The sequence below is a fragment of the Barbatula barbatula genome (assembly GCF_947034865.1).
Source record: "Barbatula barbatula genome assembly, chromosome: 5".
NCBI lineage: Eukaryota > Metazoa > Chordata > Actinopteri > Cypriniformes > Nemacheilidae > Barbatula > Barbatula barbatula.
Window position 1 is genome coordinate 10112102 of NC_136769.1, and position 13184 is coordinate 10125285.

The following is a 13184-nucleotide window of genomic DNA, read 5'->3' on the forward strand; positions in this document are numbered from 1 at the left end:
CGTCACCATACTGCAGCGGTCATCTTATCGAATGAGCGCACAGTAGTGACCAAAAGTAATGTCCGAAATCCCATGTCTTTGTTCTTTATTCAAACACATTATTGAACATATACTGATATTTTAGCGCGCATTTACTGTGTAGTTGGCGCTCAGCTTCGGGGAGGATTTAAGGAGGTAAATTACATGCAGCAAATCCGCATAGCCTCACAAAAGAGGATCGACATTCTTTTAAGTTTTTGTAAAAGATATAGGAAATACTTAACAAAGGGTAAGACAACACTACCCAACTCAAAAGGAGAACACAGTACGGTAAAACAATTCAGCATTTTGTCATAGAGCTGTAGTGAAAGCATCTCCTCCAGTGCAGTACATTGATTTCAGAGAATACTAGTGAGGATTTAGATGTTAACAATGACCTAATAAACTTAATCCAAGACACTTTCTGAATCAAGTAAAACCACGAGGCAAACATACATTTATATTTTTATTTTAACAGTTGACAGAAGAAACTATGGTAACAATATTTATAAAGTCATTAAAGTGGTTCACCTTCAAAATGAAAATGCTGTCATCATTTACTCACCCTTTTGTCATTTCAAACCTTTATGACTTTCTTCCACAGAACACGAAAGACATTTTGAAGAATTGTGTTAACAAATGATGTTGTTGCATTGGTTACAATGCACGGGGTGCTGCTGTTACCAACACTTTTGGTTTAACTGATAACAGAATTTTTATTTTAAAGGTGAACGTCTCTTTTAAATACAGAGTGTGAAATACAAAAGGGTCCTCAGTCATTTTGGTAATTTACCACAGAATATGGACAATTTCAGGTACCAAGTAGAAAATGTTTGGATAACTTTAAAAACTGCTCGGACGATGAGGACGACAATGCAGAGCATTAGGTCAGATGTCAATCTGCTCCTTTAATTTACCTGTACAGCACCATTATTATATTGCAATGGCAAGACTAAAAATAAAACCCTATTGGTCCACAGTTCCATAATTAAGTGCTAAATGTAAGCAGACTTCCACGAGCTAAGAGGTACACGCTGTAGCTTGTAACCCAGTGCACATGTGATATCTTAGGTGTGTCCTCTACAGTATAGGAATGTTTAAAGGCAGTTTATTGGTGTACCCCGGGCTTTTGCATTGTTCCTTCTATCCACATGTCTGAAGTCTTCCGTTGTCTCAGTTCATGTCCTGATCACCCACACTCTGGCGCAGGTACTCTTCATAGAGACTTTTCTGTAAAAAAAAGTAATCAGGTCATAGACCATCAGTGAATCATCTTTAAATATGTCTCTCAACCCAAATGCACACCCTACCTTTTTGGTCTTGACTACTTCCTGAACATATTCCAGTTTTTCTTGAAGCTGTCTCTTTTGTTTGCCAGAGAGTGTAGGCTTAGTCCTAAATTTAGAAAACATAAATAATAAAACGATAAAAGGCACCTTACCAATGACATAAGCAAATGAGATCCATAGAAGTTGAAAGTGTGTACATGTATGAATTCATAATAATCTGTTAATTTCACCTGAAAGAGAAGCGGGCAAGGAGAAGGAATATAAAGGACAACAGCACCAGTGCAACACAGGTGTACAACTGAACTTGCGCTGACAGCGACTCAAACGCTTTCACCGCAGGAGTCTGAAGATACAAATCCACATATTACATCAGTACCTACAGACAATGGCACATGTGCATGCATCTCTGCAGAGGAGTACTGACCACATATAAAGAGAGAGCCTCTGTGCCGTTATCACCCAGCATGAGCTCCAGCATTTCTCTGGAGAGGGTGCCAAGCACAAGGGCAAGAAGCAGTAGCAGGGGCACAGTGAAACCAAGCATACCCCACAAACAGCCCTTAAAACGTGCCCGGCGGTTTTCTATACCACATTGCCTAGAGTTAGAAAGAAAGAAAGGAAAACAGTATATTATATGCACACAATAGATACAGTCCATTCACAAGTATCAATGAATTAGTGCCTAGTTGAATAGAAACATAGGTTTCACAAATGTTTACTTATAAATTACCTTTAATTTCCAAAAAGTTCTTGGTTTATCTATTTATAAATACTAACAAATTTGCTAGTTTGCACTACCTGTCATTATAAAGCGTGTCTGTGATGGCCTCGGTAATAAGGTTACAGTCCTTTTCCAGTGAGTTAAGTGTATTTTGCACTGTCTGGTTAATTGTCTTCTCTATAGTGCGACACACCTCCTCAATCTGATTGACACACCGGCTGGGCTGTTTTAAGAGAAAGCATGGTAGAAAGTTGAACAAATTCAAGGACACTCCAGGCTAAATGGTTTGTGGTCGTACCTTATTTGGGTTGGGCACATAGATGGTGGGCATGTCAAAACCACACTTGTTGAGTCCTGGACGCTTGCAAAGCTCCTGTACAATCTGCATCATAACTCTCTGAAATAACCAGTAACAAAGAAATTGGTTAATTATGGCATGTGAATGCATACGGAAGGTCAAGCCAATACAAATAGAACAGAAATAGTTTTACTTGTCGATCAGACTCTGAACCAGCTTCATCAGCTTTACTTAGATAAAAACGAAGACGGTCGCCTTGCTTCTCATTCAGATTCTCTACAATGTTGAGTGTGCGCTTGCATAAAGCCTGTCCCATCGGGTCAAAGAAAACCAGGATCAGGTCACACAGTTCACCTGGAATAAGGATGGGTTCTTAAATTCGTGCAACATGAACATCTGCAATACTGTGAAATGCATAGCCAAGCAAATCCTATGTTTAATGATCGCTCTGAATATGTATTGTGAACACAAAAATACCAAATGCAACATGCTTAAAAAGTGCATGGCCATGACCTGAACACACAGGAAGATGTTTGGAATATTGTCAAATCTCATGCCCCATTGACTCCTATAGTATTTATTTTCCCTACTATGGCAGTAAATGGTAGATAAGATCTGACATTCTTCCAAGTTTCTTCCTGTTTGTTCAGCAAAACAAGGAAATTGATACAAGTGTTTTTGGGTGAAGTATCCCTTTAATAACATACACACCAAGCCACAGGATAGCTTGGTCCACATCAAATGGGTACTTCATATCGCCATCCACCAGTCCAGGAGTATCAACAAAAGTCACCAAGTTGAAACGTTTCTGTCGCGAAGTACAAATCTCTGTGCCAAGATACTCGGACACTCCTGAAAAAGAAGAGACGCGTTTCACACACCAATACATGAAAGTGTATCATACACACCTGCAGAACTGGCACAACAAACCTTTAAATTCCTGTAGTGGTTTGAAGTGAGGGTAAAGATGGAGCGTTGCATTTCCCTAAACAGAAAACATTTCTCGTTTTGTAATTATTGCAAAATAAATAAAAATCATTAAAAAATATTTATATTATCCTCTAGGTTTACCGTGAGTGATTCTCTCTTTCGCCCACTTGTAACGAAACTGAAGCCCTGTGTCTCTATAGCAACCCCTGTCCTTTGGATATGCTCCTCTACATACCTGCAAAGCAAAAACATCTTTCAACCGTTTAAATGAATGCATTGTGAAAACACTTCAGAGCCAGTATGAATGGAGCTATATGACTTTAATGAACAATAGTGATTGAACACCCTCCCTCGCTGGAAATGTACGTAACATTACACTAACTTACCAGTTGATAAAGCTGCTCTTGCCAGCTGAGTGATTGCCCATCAACATCACATTGATTTTTTTGCGGGGAGGCAGCAGGGTCACCCCAACCGACTGAGCGATTGCTACGAGTCCTAAATAAAAAAGCGACGATTGTTTTTAAACATACTTGACAGGACGAAATTGTAGCTAATTTTAGACACATCTTTGTACATAACTGACATAACGTTACACTTATTTGTGCGTTAGGTTTAATAGCACACGTGGCGTTAATCGACACTGTGGCACATTATAAGCGAAAAAATATTATATTGCCTCTGGCCTCCTGAAGTAAACAGTGGAGATCAACCGGTAATTTAGCTTTACGGCTACAGTTAGCACATGATAGTGGCAGAACAATTATACTTTTTACTTGGTCTATTATTATAACTAAATAAACAGCATATCATTAACATAAAATAAAAGTCTCCTGTCAATTACCGCTGTCAGTATCAATGTACATTTGATGGCAGTCCCGTAAAATGCGCTCGTCGCAGGACACGCTGCCCGCTATTGAGTCGGCATTTGCAGCATTCCTGTTTTTGATCTTCCCAGACATCGTGTAAAATTACGTACTGTAATAAAGGAGCGTGTTACTTTAGTATCTATGAAGTATAAACTTAAACTCAAACAATGAAACAGAAACTGTGGATTTCGAGAATCGCTCACATCTAACGTTACATTACATTCAAACCGCCCCGGTCTGTTGATGAACGCTGGCCACGTCACCCAATTCGCAAAGTGTTGTGGGAGTTGTAGTCTTTTTCATGCACTGACAATCTAGCGCTGACGCGTTTAATTATTAAAATCAAGGCTGTTGCTTATTTCCGGCTTGTTCATAAAAATGTTTGTTTTATCTTTCCAGTATTTTTTAGATTGTTTGGTTGGATATCACTACACAATTTGCAGACTAATCCTCACCACAAGTAACGATAGATATTTTCTAAGTAAACTGCCATCATTTACTCACCCTCTTTTCAAACATTTGGATTTCGTTCTTCCCCAGAACCCAAAAGAAGATGTTTTGAAGAAAGTTGGTAAACTAACAGCACTTGCACCCATTCACTTATATTGTTCTTACAGGTTTGAAATTAAAAGAGGGTGATTAAATGAGAGATTTTTTTTTGGGGGGGGGGACTATCACTTTAATGTTGACAATAAAAATGACCAATTATTATACCAAAATTATAATCCAATCTAGAAAAAACTAAACATTAAACAGCCCAGTGTCACTGCTTTTATTTACCCCATATACTTTAATGTAAAGATTTCAGGTTAATGTAATACACTTTAATGGTTTAGCATTCAAAGAAATATTTTGCTACATAATCACAAACACATTTTTATGTCTGCTCTAACATTATCAGATAAATGTCTCTGTACATGCTGCTCAATGTTAGATTATATTTACAACATTTATCATGAACGAAATGCAACATACAAGACAGACATATAAAAAAAAGAATATCCCATTATATCTTAAATGCGTTTTCAAGCTGTATTTGAAGTGTCAATGTTAAGTTAGCTGTGGACCATAACTCTCACGCACACAGTAGATTTGTAGGGATTTTGTCAATGGCTTGGTAAATTAAAAGATGATCTCAACCAAAATTACAGAATTTGGAAGCATGAATAATCATCCTTTTATGCAAACTCTTGCTCTCTAACACGTATATTGCACATAATCCTCTTTAAGCAAAGTTCTCACATGTAAAACACAATACATCATCATTTACAAACAACAGTAAAATATGTTCACTCTAAATTTGGCTCGCGTTCGACTTTGTACACAAAGACCTCGTTCTGTAAAGTAAAAATGAACTGAATAAAAAGGTATTGGACCTTATCGTTTTGATCATATTTGATCCAAACCTTGTGAATTGCACTTAATCAGGAGTTTGAGGGCTTATGTCCAAATCCTAACAAATGTAAAGAATTATTTAAAACAGGATTTAAAGTGGTGGATGATTAAAGCAGATGTTTTCTCAAACTTACAAATAGACTAACACAGTTACCCCAGGGCAGGCTCCCCATCCCCTCTGAAAACCTGGTGCATTGGGATATCCGTGTGAAAAAAAGGTGCTCGCAATAGTAATGTACATCATTGATGGATATTTAAAAGGAAGCATATATCATGCTGTTCTCGAAGAAGCTGCAAGCAGGTGGCAGTAAATTAAAGCAAAGGCTAAGGGCTTTAGTCCCATCCATTATCCTTAATCATGTGAGACAATTCAATAATAAACTTCCCCTCCTTATACTTCTGACTTAGCTCAAATGCCTGCTCCTGTAGGGAGAAAAAAGATGACATATAGTAACAGTGCCAATAAAGTTTGGTATGTATCCTGTTGTATTTTTTGTTGCTTACATATTTCCAGCCCAGCGTGGTGTGACAATTCTCACAGTAAATATCAGCCACAGCATGAAGTCCAGTCAGCAACAACCTTTCCTCTGCTGGGCCACAACCTACATTGACCCTAAAATCATAAAATGACAGCAAAACATTTTTATATAAGGAAATGAAATCTGATTTCTGGGATACATTTCACATACAAAGGTGTGCTACATACACAGAATTGAAGAGGTATGCACGTCCCTGACTCCCCTGAAAGGACTGGGGGGAAAAGAGCAAGAGAGAACCACATTTCAGCCTTTAACGCAATAAAGCATGGTGTCTAAATCTATCAGTATCAAGCAAGATGCTCTCACCTTAGAAATAAGGTCATCATGGTTGGCCAGGTGTGCACGGCAGTGGACACAGCTGTAGCGCCGATGACAGGAATCCAGATAGGCTTGGAAAGTTTTGGCCTTAGTTTGCTTCACCATGTCTTTGAAAAGGACACAAGCAAAATTTGTGTCAGTCCATATCTGCAAGAATAACGAACCTTGCCCTCCCAGCTCCCCTAGTCCCATTTAAATTTGACCAGAAAAACACGAAAGCACAAGGCTATAACGTTGGAGCACCATTGACAACAATAACACAGCAGGATTGCCAAATCGCTCACATGGTAAAGAAATGGCGTTGACAGCTTCTGCAAATAATGTTGCATGAATTTCATGGCAGGTTAAATGCGCTGATGTTTATGTTGTGCGAGATCTACTTGCGTTTTATAATGTCGCATTTAAGACTCTTGCTTCTGTGATCTACCAGGAAAAGGAAACATTCAAATGACCTACTTTGCTTGGCTGCCCACACTGTAGTTACCCCCCATATATGGCACGACAGGCACGAGGGTAAACAAGGGTGAGATGTAATTGATAACTAAGTCATGCCGTCATTAAAAATGTGCTTTATGTAAAATATTAGGATAAACGTAAATTATACACACAGATTTTCTTAAGATTCGTTTAGTTCATATGGAATACAACTGCGGCCCACAAATCAGCTACAAATTAACAACAAACATGCTGCTGCTGCTGGTAACATGAAATAACGCTTTACATTAGCCAACGCTACACGAACAGTTTGTGCGCAAATAATACTGACTTGTTTATGTTTTGCGACCCGCGCAGAGATCAGATGTTTTTAACGCGTTCGCTCAATTTGTAGAAATACCGAGGGAATGAAAACGAACTTACCTAAACACAAATTATTTCTTCGAGACAAATACAACCGCAGTATTGTCAACTCAAAGGCATGAGAGAACCTCTAACCGTGTGTCACTATTCTGCTTTTACACGCGCCTGAGCATTCACTAAATTATCCAGACCACTCACTCAACCAAACAAACAAACAAACGCGCGGCACGTTGTGCTTTTCCAACACTTCCGTCCTTTTGTCCGTCCAGCTGCCGTAAAGACGCGCGATCTCGAGCTGAGACTTCGTGGTTTTTCCTCATTTAAGCAGACCACTGTGCAATAAATGTCGCAACCGAAAAAATATTCGTAGATTTGTTTACAGTATTTTGCGAGGAAGTTTCTTATACGTCACGTGGTTCAAAACAAACCACGGCCCACCAATCAGAATATAGAAAGCGACTTCTGGAAATAGGTCAGCCATCAGGCTTGTTCGACTTGATGCAGCTCTGCGAGATCCGACAGGCGGATGACATCAGAGGACCGCGAGAGCCTGTGAAATTGTGCTTTTCGTGCGCTGTACGTTACCTTTACGTTTATGGTGCTTTTACGTTTCAGATTGAAAACAACAAAGGCGCCGAGATTGTTTATCTCAGTCTTACCACATGACTAAAAAGGCGTGGCTTACGTTTTGCATGTTAGTTAGTTACCCAATTTGAAAACATCACAAAGATGTTGTCATCCTGCATGGAAGTTTTACATTCAAATATATTGTACCGCTTTAAATCATAAGTCGACACACATGGATAGTTACGCCATGTTGTGAGGAGCATTGTATAATATATATTTTAATGTCTGTAGTTGTCACTAACTTCCTGTTCCTGAATATTCTAGTTTGGTACAGCTGATGGCCACATTTGGACTTTGCACAGCTTTAGAAAACAAGGATTGTGTTTGTTTTCAAGCATGAGAAGGGATGAGCTAAAATGACACCTACCTATTGAAAACCACAATAAACATGCAATGCTGGGGTCATCAAGCTAGGACCAAAGAAAAACTCACAACAATTGTTTTTTATATTGTCTATTTATTGTTCATGTGTTCCCACTTATATACTTTTTGAGGAATGCAATCATGGTTTGATTTATCGCTAAGGATAGTTGGCATTGTATGATTTATCGCTAAGGATAGAATTTGTCTGTTTGACTAAAAGGGTGGAGTATATGCTCTGTATGTTGTTGTACTTTTATCACGTTGCTTGTTTGCGCATTTTAATGTAGTTTGACAACAGGGAGGGATAGTCGCTCATGACTCCTGTTGCCCCCAGAGAAAATGCCGCCTCAATATCCTGTTCTTCATTACACACAAAGAGATGAATCTAAAGAGAGACGAGACACATTTGATTGTTTATAGGCTACTTCATTTAACATTCTGCCCGTGAGGGTAGTTTCACACTTAAAAACGAAAGGTTGTAGGCTAATATATGGCCACAAACCTGAATTCCTCTTTCTCTAAGGTGCTTGAACATCCCTTTTCGCATAGTCAGTCTGCCACGAACAAAAAGAACACAATGTACAAACATGTACTAAAAACTGAAATAATCTGTTGTTTTAGTTTGATAGTACTATTAATTGTTTAAATTGCTTAAATTACCTGTCTAATAGGAAGACCACAAAACTGTTTTTCAGAATCCACATGTCTGGTGTGAATGTTCTGTATGGAAGGATGTCAAGGTAGTGAGACAGCAGTGTTTTAATTATCTGTGTTGTTAATATACAGTTGTGTTCAAAATAAAAGCAGTGTGTTTAAAAAAGTGAGTAATGCTCCAAATCCTTACAATAACTTATTTCGTACACAAATGCATTCGGAAAACTGCACATTCTATTCTAAATCAAAACATGAAGAAAAAAGTATCACATTTTTTATTACTCAACAGAAAGTGAAGAAAAAGGAATGTAAGGCTGTTCAAAAAAATAGCAGTGTCTGCATTTTTCTTTACAAAGTCAAACATTTACTGTATAAAATAAAATTTGTATAAAATTAAAATTATTTTGAATCACTGAACTAATTACTTTGTTGTATAGCCACGGTTTCTGAGAGCTGGTTCACATCTGTTTTGCATGGATTCCAACTTCAGGCACCTGTGAGCAGGTATTTGTTAAGTCACCCCACAGGTTTTCTATTGAATTAAGGTCTGGCGATTGGGCTGGCCACTTCATAACGTTAATATTTTTGGTCTGAAACCAAGATGCTGCTTGCTTACGGGTGTGTTTGGGGTGGTTGTCTTGTAGAAACACTCATTTCAAGGGCATCTCCTCTTTGGCATAAGGCAACATGACCTCTTCAAGTATTTTAATGTACTCAAACTGATCCATGATCCCCGGAATCCGATAAATAGCCGAACACCAAAGTATCAAAAACATCCCCACATCATAGCGCAAACATGCCTCGCTGTCTTCACAGTGTACTGTGGGCTTGAATTCAGTGTTTGGAGGTCGTCTGACAAACTGTCTGCGACCCCTAGACCCAAAATGAACAAAAATGAACAAAATATTGCGCCATTTCTCTTAAGGGCAGTCAATGTGTTCTTTGTCAATTGTAACCTCTTCAGCACATGTTGTCTTTTCCACAATGGGACTTTGCAGGGGCTTCTTGCCGATAGCTTGGCTTCTTATAGGCCTCTTCTAATTGTTACAGTACTCACAGGTAACATCAGACTTTCTTTAATCACCCTGGAGCGGACCATTGGCTGAGTCTTTGCCATTTTGTCTATTCTTCGATCCATTTGAAAGGTAGTTTTTAGAAGTCTTTCTGGTTTGGTTTCCATCTTAAAGCATTTGATATCATTTAAGGTGAGCAGCCTATCCTTTTCTGCACTTCTTTATATGTTTTTACCTCTCTAATCAATTTTTTTATCAAACTACACTGTTCTTCTGAACAATGTCTGGAACGACCCATTTTACTCAGATTTCCAGGGTGATATGAAGATTACAACATTTGCTGCCTTTGTTCTTAAATAAGGGCCACTTGTTTGACATTCATTTTCACAGAATGATTTACCTCTCTATTTGAACTCCACACTGCTATTATTTTGAACACACCCATTTCAATTAATGATTCAATTACACAGAATTAGCAGCATGCATGTCATGACTGTTGGTTTTCTATTACTCTACTACACCTACTAGTAAAATATTTGCCATATGGAATTATAATTTCTACCAAAACCAGTGACTGTTCGGGTTAGTGATGTTGGACTGCTTTGATTTTGAACATAACTCTACAAATAACACAAAATGGCAGAAGGTGGAACACACAGACCTGTTCATGATTCGTGGCAAGTAGAACTGCAGGAAACTTTCTCCCAGTGGGACAAATGGTAGAAGGCCGGTATAATACAAGAATAGGAGCCGTAAACCTTGATTTTGAGTGAACGCATAGGGCATGGAGGGGTTCTACCAAAGCACAATGAAAGGGCCAAATATTAGAAAAGGAAAATAGTTAGATAACAACAAGGATACATGTCTGATGTAACTGAAATAAGAAAGGGACATTCACACACCGCTTTGCGACAGTGGGCCATGATGGGGGATTCCCCAGACGCCCAAACTGTGATGCCTTCTCTGTTATATTTCTTCACAAGATCAGAAACCTGAAAGACACAGTGAATTTAATAAAAACACACTGAGAAGAAAGATGATGCGTATTATGTGTGCTCCTATACCTTCCCAATCAGTGTACAGTTATCCTCTTTCACTTCAATGTTCACAGGCATGTGAGGAAATTTGCGGAACACATCCTCTAATAAAGCAATGTTTCTGTCTGACCCAGTGCTGCAGTAACCTGTGCAAGAGGGTTACAATGGCATCTTTATTTTTTAATAAATAAACATTATTTTGCAGTTTCATTTGTATTGGCACACCTGTCCTGAAGGTAACCTCGAGTGTCTCTTTATAAAGTGGCAAGTCCTGAAAATAGAATAATAACATTTATTCCTTAAATCAAAAAGCTTATATGGGAAATCTGTGAAATACAAATGAATAGATATGAATGTGGTAAAACGGAGGTAAAAGGAGGAAGGAAGCAGAATTAAAGTAATTAAAGAATTAAAATTACAAACGTTTTCTTAGAGAGTAAACTAAAAAAACATCCGTAAAAATAGGCCACAATATACTGAATTAATATAAAGGAATTTTCCGTATCCATTTTATACAGTTGTTTTACCTGTATTTTACATTCAGTAATGTATTAGATTACATTTTAGCATTAACGAAGATGTCCGTAACATAAGGGAAAATGTACTGGTAATTTTATGGAATGTTTTTTGCAGTGTAGGTAGAGCTGCAGGAGAGTATGTTCACCTTGACCTCTTACCTCCAGGTTTAAGGACGAGATGGAAACATCGTGCCCAGTCTGCCTCAGGAGTTCGTCATCATGTGACACCACCACATGACCATCTTTCGTCAAGTGACAGTCCAGCTCCAGCATCTCGGTGCCCATGTCAATAGCACTAAGAGAAACATTTTATACAGAAAATGATAAACATAACAGAGGATGATATTGATCTGTTCTGTTCAGAAGCTCTGATTCAAGAACAGCTTCCCACTCACTGTGTAAAGGCCTCCAAAGTGTTCTCAATTCTTTCACCACAGCCTGAGGACACAGAGCAAATGTGCAGTTAATCCCTTGCACTGTTAATGCACTGACATTTTTATGAATTGATGGCCTACAATCATGCAACATGCAAACAAAGTAACACATTTCTAAACATATTATTAAAGCCAGTTGTTATCAATTATATAAAGTAACAGAACTCAATGATCATTTCAAACTTTCAAAGGTGTTAAATTGTCTATGAATTTTCTTTTTAATTTGTGGATTGAACCAAACACCTGATACCGTACCTCCTCTATGAGAAATGTGTGTACAGTAGAAAGCCGTCTTCTTTCTCTTATGAAGAATATGAGGATTCTTCAGAAAGTAGAGTGATGTGAGAGCGTAGCCCCCTATTGCTGGGAGCAGGTAGTACAAGCAACTTGCCATTATTCCCATAGGCTGAGTGCAGCAGATGCCAGCCAAAACAGAAAAAAAATAAGTTGTATGTATTTATAAAGTATTATGATGTATGCATATATCCAGTAATCATAACATATGGGTAGGTGACACAAAAAAAAAACATACATTTGTCATATGATGTGACAACAAAAATGAGAAATAATAAATAATAAATAATAAATCTATTTGATGCTAAATTATATGACAAATATGAATAATATATTATTATCGCTTTGATTTGTAAATTTTTGCTGTCACATCATAGGACACACAGGTTTATTTGTAAACTTCATATACAGTTTGTTTTTTACCGTTAGCATTTTCTCTGTTTATGCAAAGTATGATTTCTGAATAAATGTAAGTGATTAAACTTACCAGCATAGTGTTCCGTCAACTTCCTGCTGTCTTGAGGAATGCGATTTAGGTTTGGATCCAGAACCAGATTTAAGTTGACTTCCAAAGCACCTGTCGGTTGAATACTTCTTCAACTTTTCCTCTTCACTTGTAGTTCACACCTATGTAGTTTACCTTACCACTCCCTTTTCTCTTTGCATTAGCCTCATATCACCTTCATAGTAAGAAATGTTGCAATGATCATGTAAGTCAAAAGAAAAAGTACAAACGAGAAAACAGGTTGCAAAATCATATAACCTCAAAACAAATGCAATGAAGATACAGGCATAAAAACTGGAATTACCTCTTTCTTGCTCTCTAGGTGTGTACATATTACTAAATTTTGGATAGTCAGTTAGTCATTGGTAGCTGTTCTCTCTGTGACCCAAACTGTCCCCTCCCTTTTGTTGAAGTCAGTGAGGGTGTTTGCAAATACTTTCTGAGTGTGTGAAAATTTATTCCTAGATCCTTAACATACTTTGCATGTTACCTTTTTCAAGATAACTTGTACAATACTGTAACTCAGTACAGATGTTTTGTTTACATGAAAAAAATTGTTCATGT

At 37.9% G+C, this 13184-nt stretch overlaps 3 protein-coding genes across 6 annotated transcripts; all 3 read right to left on the reverse strand.

Annotated features, from left to right (window-relative positions):
- Nucleotides 1–69: 69 nt before the first annotated feature.
- On the reverse strand, nucleotides 70–4430 carry LOC306894723 (uncharacterized protein). 3 transcript variants are annotated; one of them, XM_079457456.1, is made up of 13 exons: nucleotides 4329–4430; nucleotides 4101–4234; nucleotides 3643–3754; nucleotides 3398–3491; nucleotides 3257–3311; nucleotides 3038–3178; nucleotides 2520–2680; nucleotides 2327–2425; nucleotides 2106–2251; nucleotides 1732–1903; nucleotides 1538–1650; nucleotides 1329–1413; nucleotides 70–1248 (listed from the first exon to the last, which is right to left on the reverse strand). In XM_079457456.1, exons 2-13 carry the CDS (start codon nucleotides 4216–4218, stop codon nucleotides 1192–1194), a joined length of 1353 nt encoding a protein of 450 aa, XP_079313582.1. In that variant the 5' UTR covers nucleotides 4219–4234; nucleotides 4329–4430; the 3' UTR covers nucleotides 70–1191. The 3 variants fall into 3 exon arrangements, with proteins under 3 accessions (XP_079313582.1, XP_079313583.1, XP_079313584.1); XM_079457458.1 differs by having other exon boundaries at nucleotides 190–1248; nucleotides 4346–4397; XM_079457457.1 differs by having other exon boundaries at nucleotides 186–1248; nucleotides 4101–4397.
- A 453-nt stretch (nucleotides 4431–4883) lies between these two features.
- Nucleotides 4884–7808, reverse strand: ypel3 (yippee-like 3). 2 transcript variants are annotated; one of them, XM_079456263.1, is made up of 5 exons: nucleotides 7236–7808; nucleotides 6366–6484; nucleotides 6227–6270; nucleotides 6025–6133; nucleotides 4884–5943 (listed from the first exon to the last, which is right to left on the reverse strand). In XM_079456263.1, the coding sequence occupies exons 2-5, from the start codon at nucleotides 6480–6482 to the stop codon at nucleotides 5854–5856; spliced, it is 360 nt and encodes a 119-aa protein (XP_079312389.1). In that variant the 5' UTR covers nucleotides 6483–6484; nucleotides 7236–7808; the 3' UTR covers nucleotides 4884–5853. The 2 variants fall into 2 exon arrangements, with proteins under 2 accessions (XP_079312389.1, XP_079312390.1); XM_079456264.1 differs by lacking the exon at nucleotides 7236–7808 and adding an exon at nucleotides 6662–6843.
- Nucleotides 7809–8248: 440 nt separating this feature from the next.
- On the reverse strand, nucleotides 8249–13018 carry gdpd3a (glycerophosphodiester phosphodiesterase domain containing 3a). The gene is made up of 12 exons (XM_079456265.1): nucleotides 12925–13018; nucleotides 12603–12795; nucleotides 12077–12227; nucleotides 11783–11825; nucleotides 11547–11682; nucleotides 11095–11140; nucleotides 10897–11015; nucleotides 10735–10824; nucleotides 10494–10627; nucleotides 8826–8885; nucleotides 8668–8719; nucleotides 8249–8550 (listed from the first exon to the last, which is right to left on the reverse strand). Exons 2-12 carry the CDS (start codon nucleotides 12606–12608, stop codon nucleotides 8422–8424), a joined length of 966 nt encoding a protein of 321 aa, XP_079312391.1. The 5' UTR covers nucleotides 12609–12795; nucleotides 12925–13018; the 3' UTR covers nucleotides 8249–8421.
- Nucleotides 13019–13184: the final 166 nt, after the last annotated feature.

Excerpts from the sequence above, each read along its gene's own strand:
- LOC306894723 (XM_079457456.1), bottom strand. The coding sequence starts at position 4,218 with ATGTCTGGGAAGATCAAAAACAGGAATGCTGCAAATGCCGACTCAATA. Across the intron at positions 3,312-3,397 it reads GAAAGAGAGAATCACTCACG|GGAAATGCAACGCTCCATCT; the intron begins GTAAACCTAGAG and ends TTTTCTGTTTAG. Across the intron at positions 1,249-1,328 it reads AAGTAGTCAAGACCAAAAAG|AAAAGTCTCTATGAAGAGTA; the intron begins GTAGGGTGTGCA and ends TTTTTTTTACAG.
- ypel3 (XM_079456263.1), bottom strand. The coding sequence starts at position 6,482 with ATGGTGAAGCAAACTAAGGCCAAAACTTTCCAAGCCTATCTGGATTCC. Across the intron at positions 6,271-6,365 it reads ATGATGACCTTATTTCTAAG|TCCTTTCAGGGGAGTCAGGG; the intron begins GTGAGAGCATCT and ends TTTTCCCCCCAG. Across the intron at positions 6,134-6,226 it reads GCATACCTCTTCAATTCTGT|GGTCAATGTAGGTTGTGGCC; the intron begins GTATGTAGCACA and ends TTATGATTTTAG.
- gdpd3a (XM_079456265.1), bottom strand. Across the intron at positions 11,826-12,076 it reads ACACATTTCTCATAGAGGAG|GCTGTGGTGAAAGAATTGAG; the intron begins GTACGGTATCAG and ends CTGTGTCCTCAG. Across the intron at positions 11,016-11,094 it reads CGAGGTTACCTTCAGGACAG|GTTACTGCAGCACTGGGTCA; the intron begins GTGTGCCAATAC and ends CCTCTTGCACAG.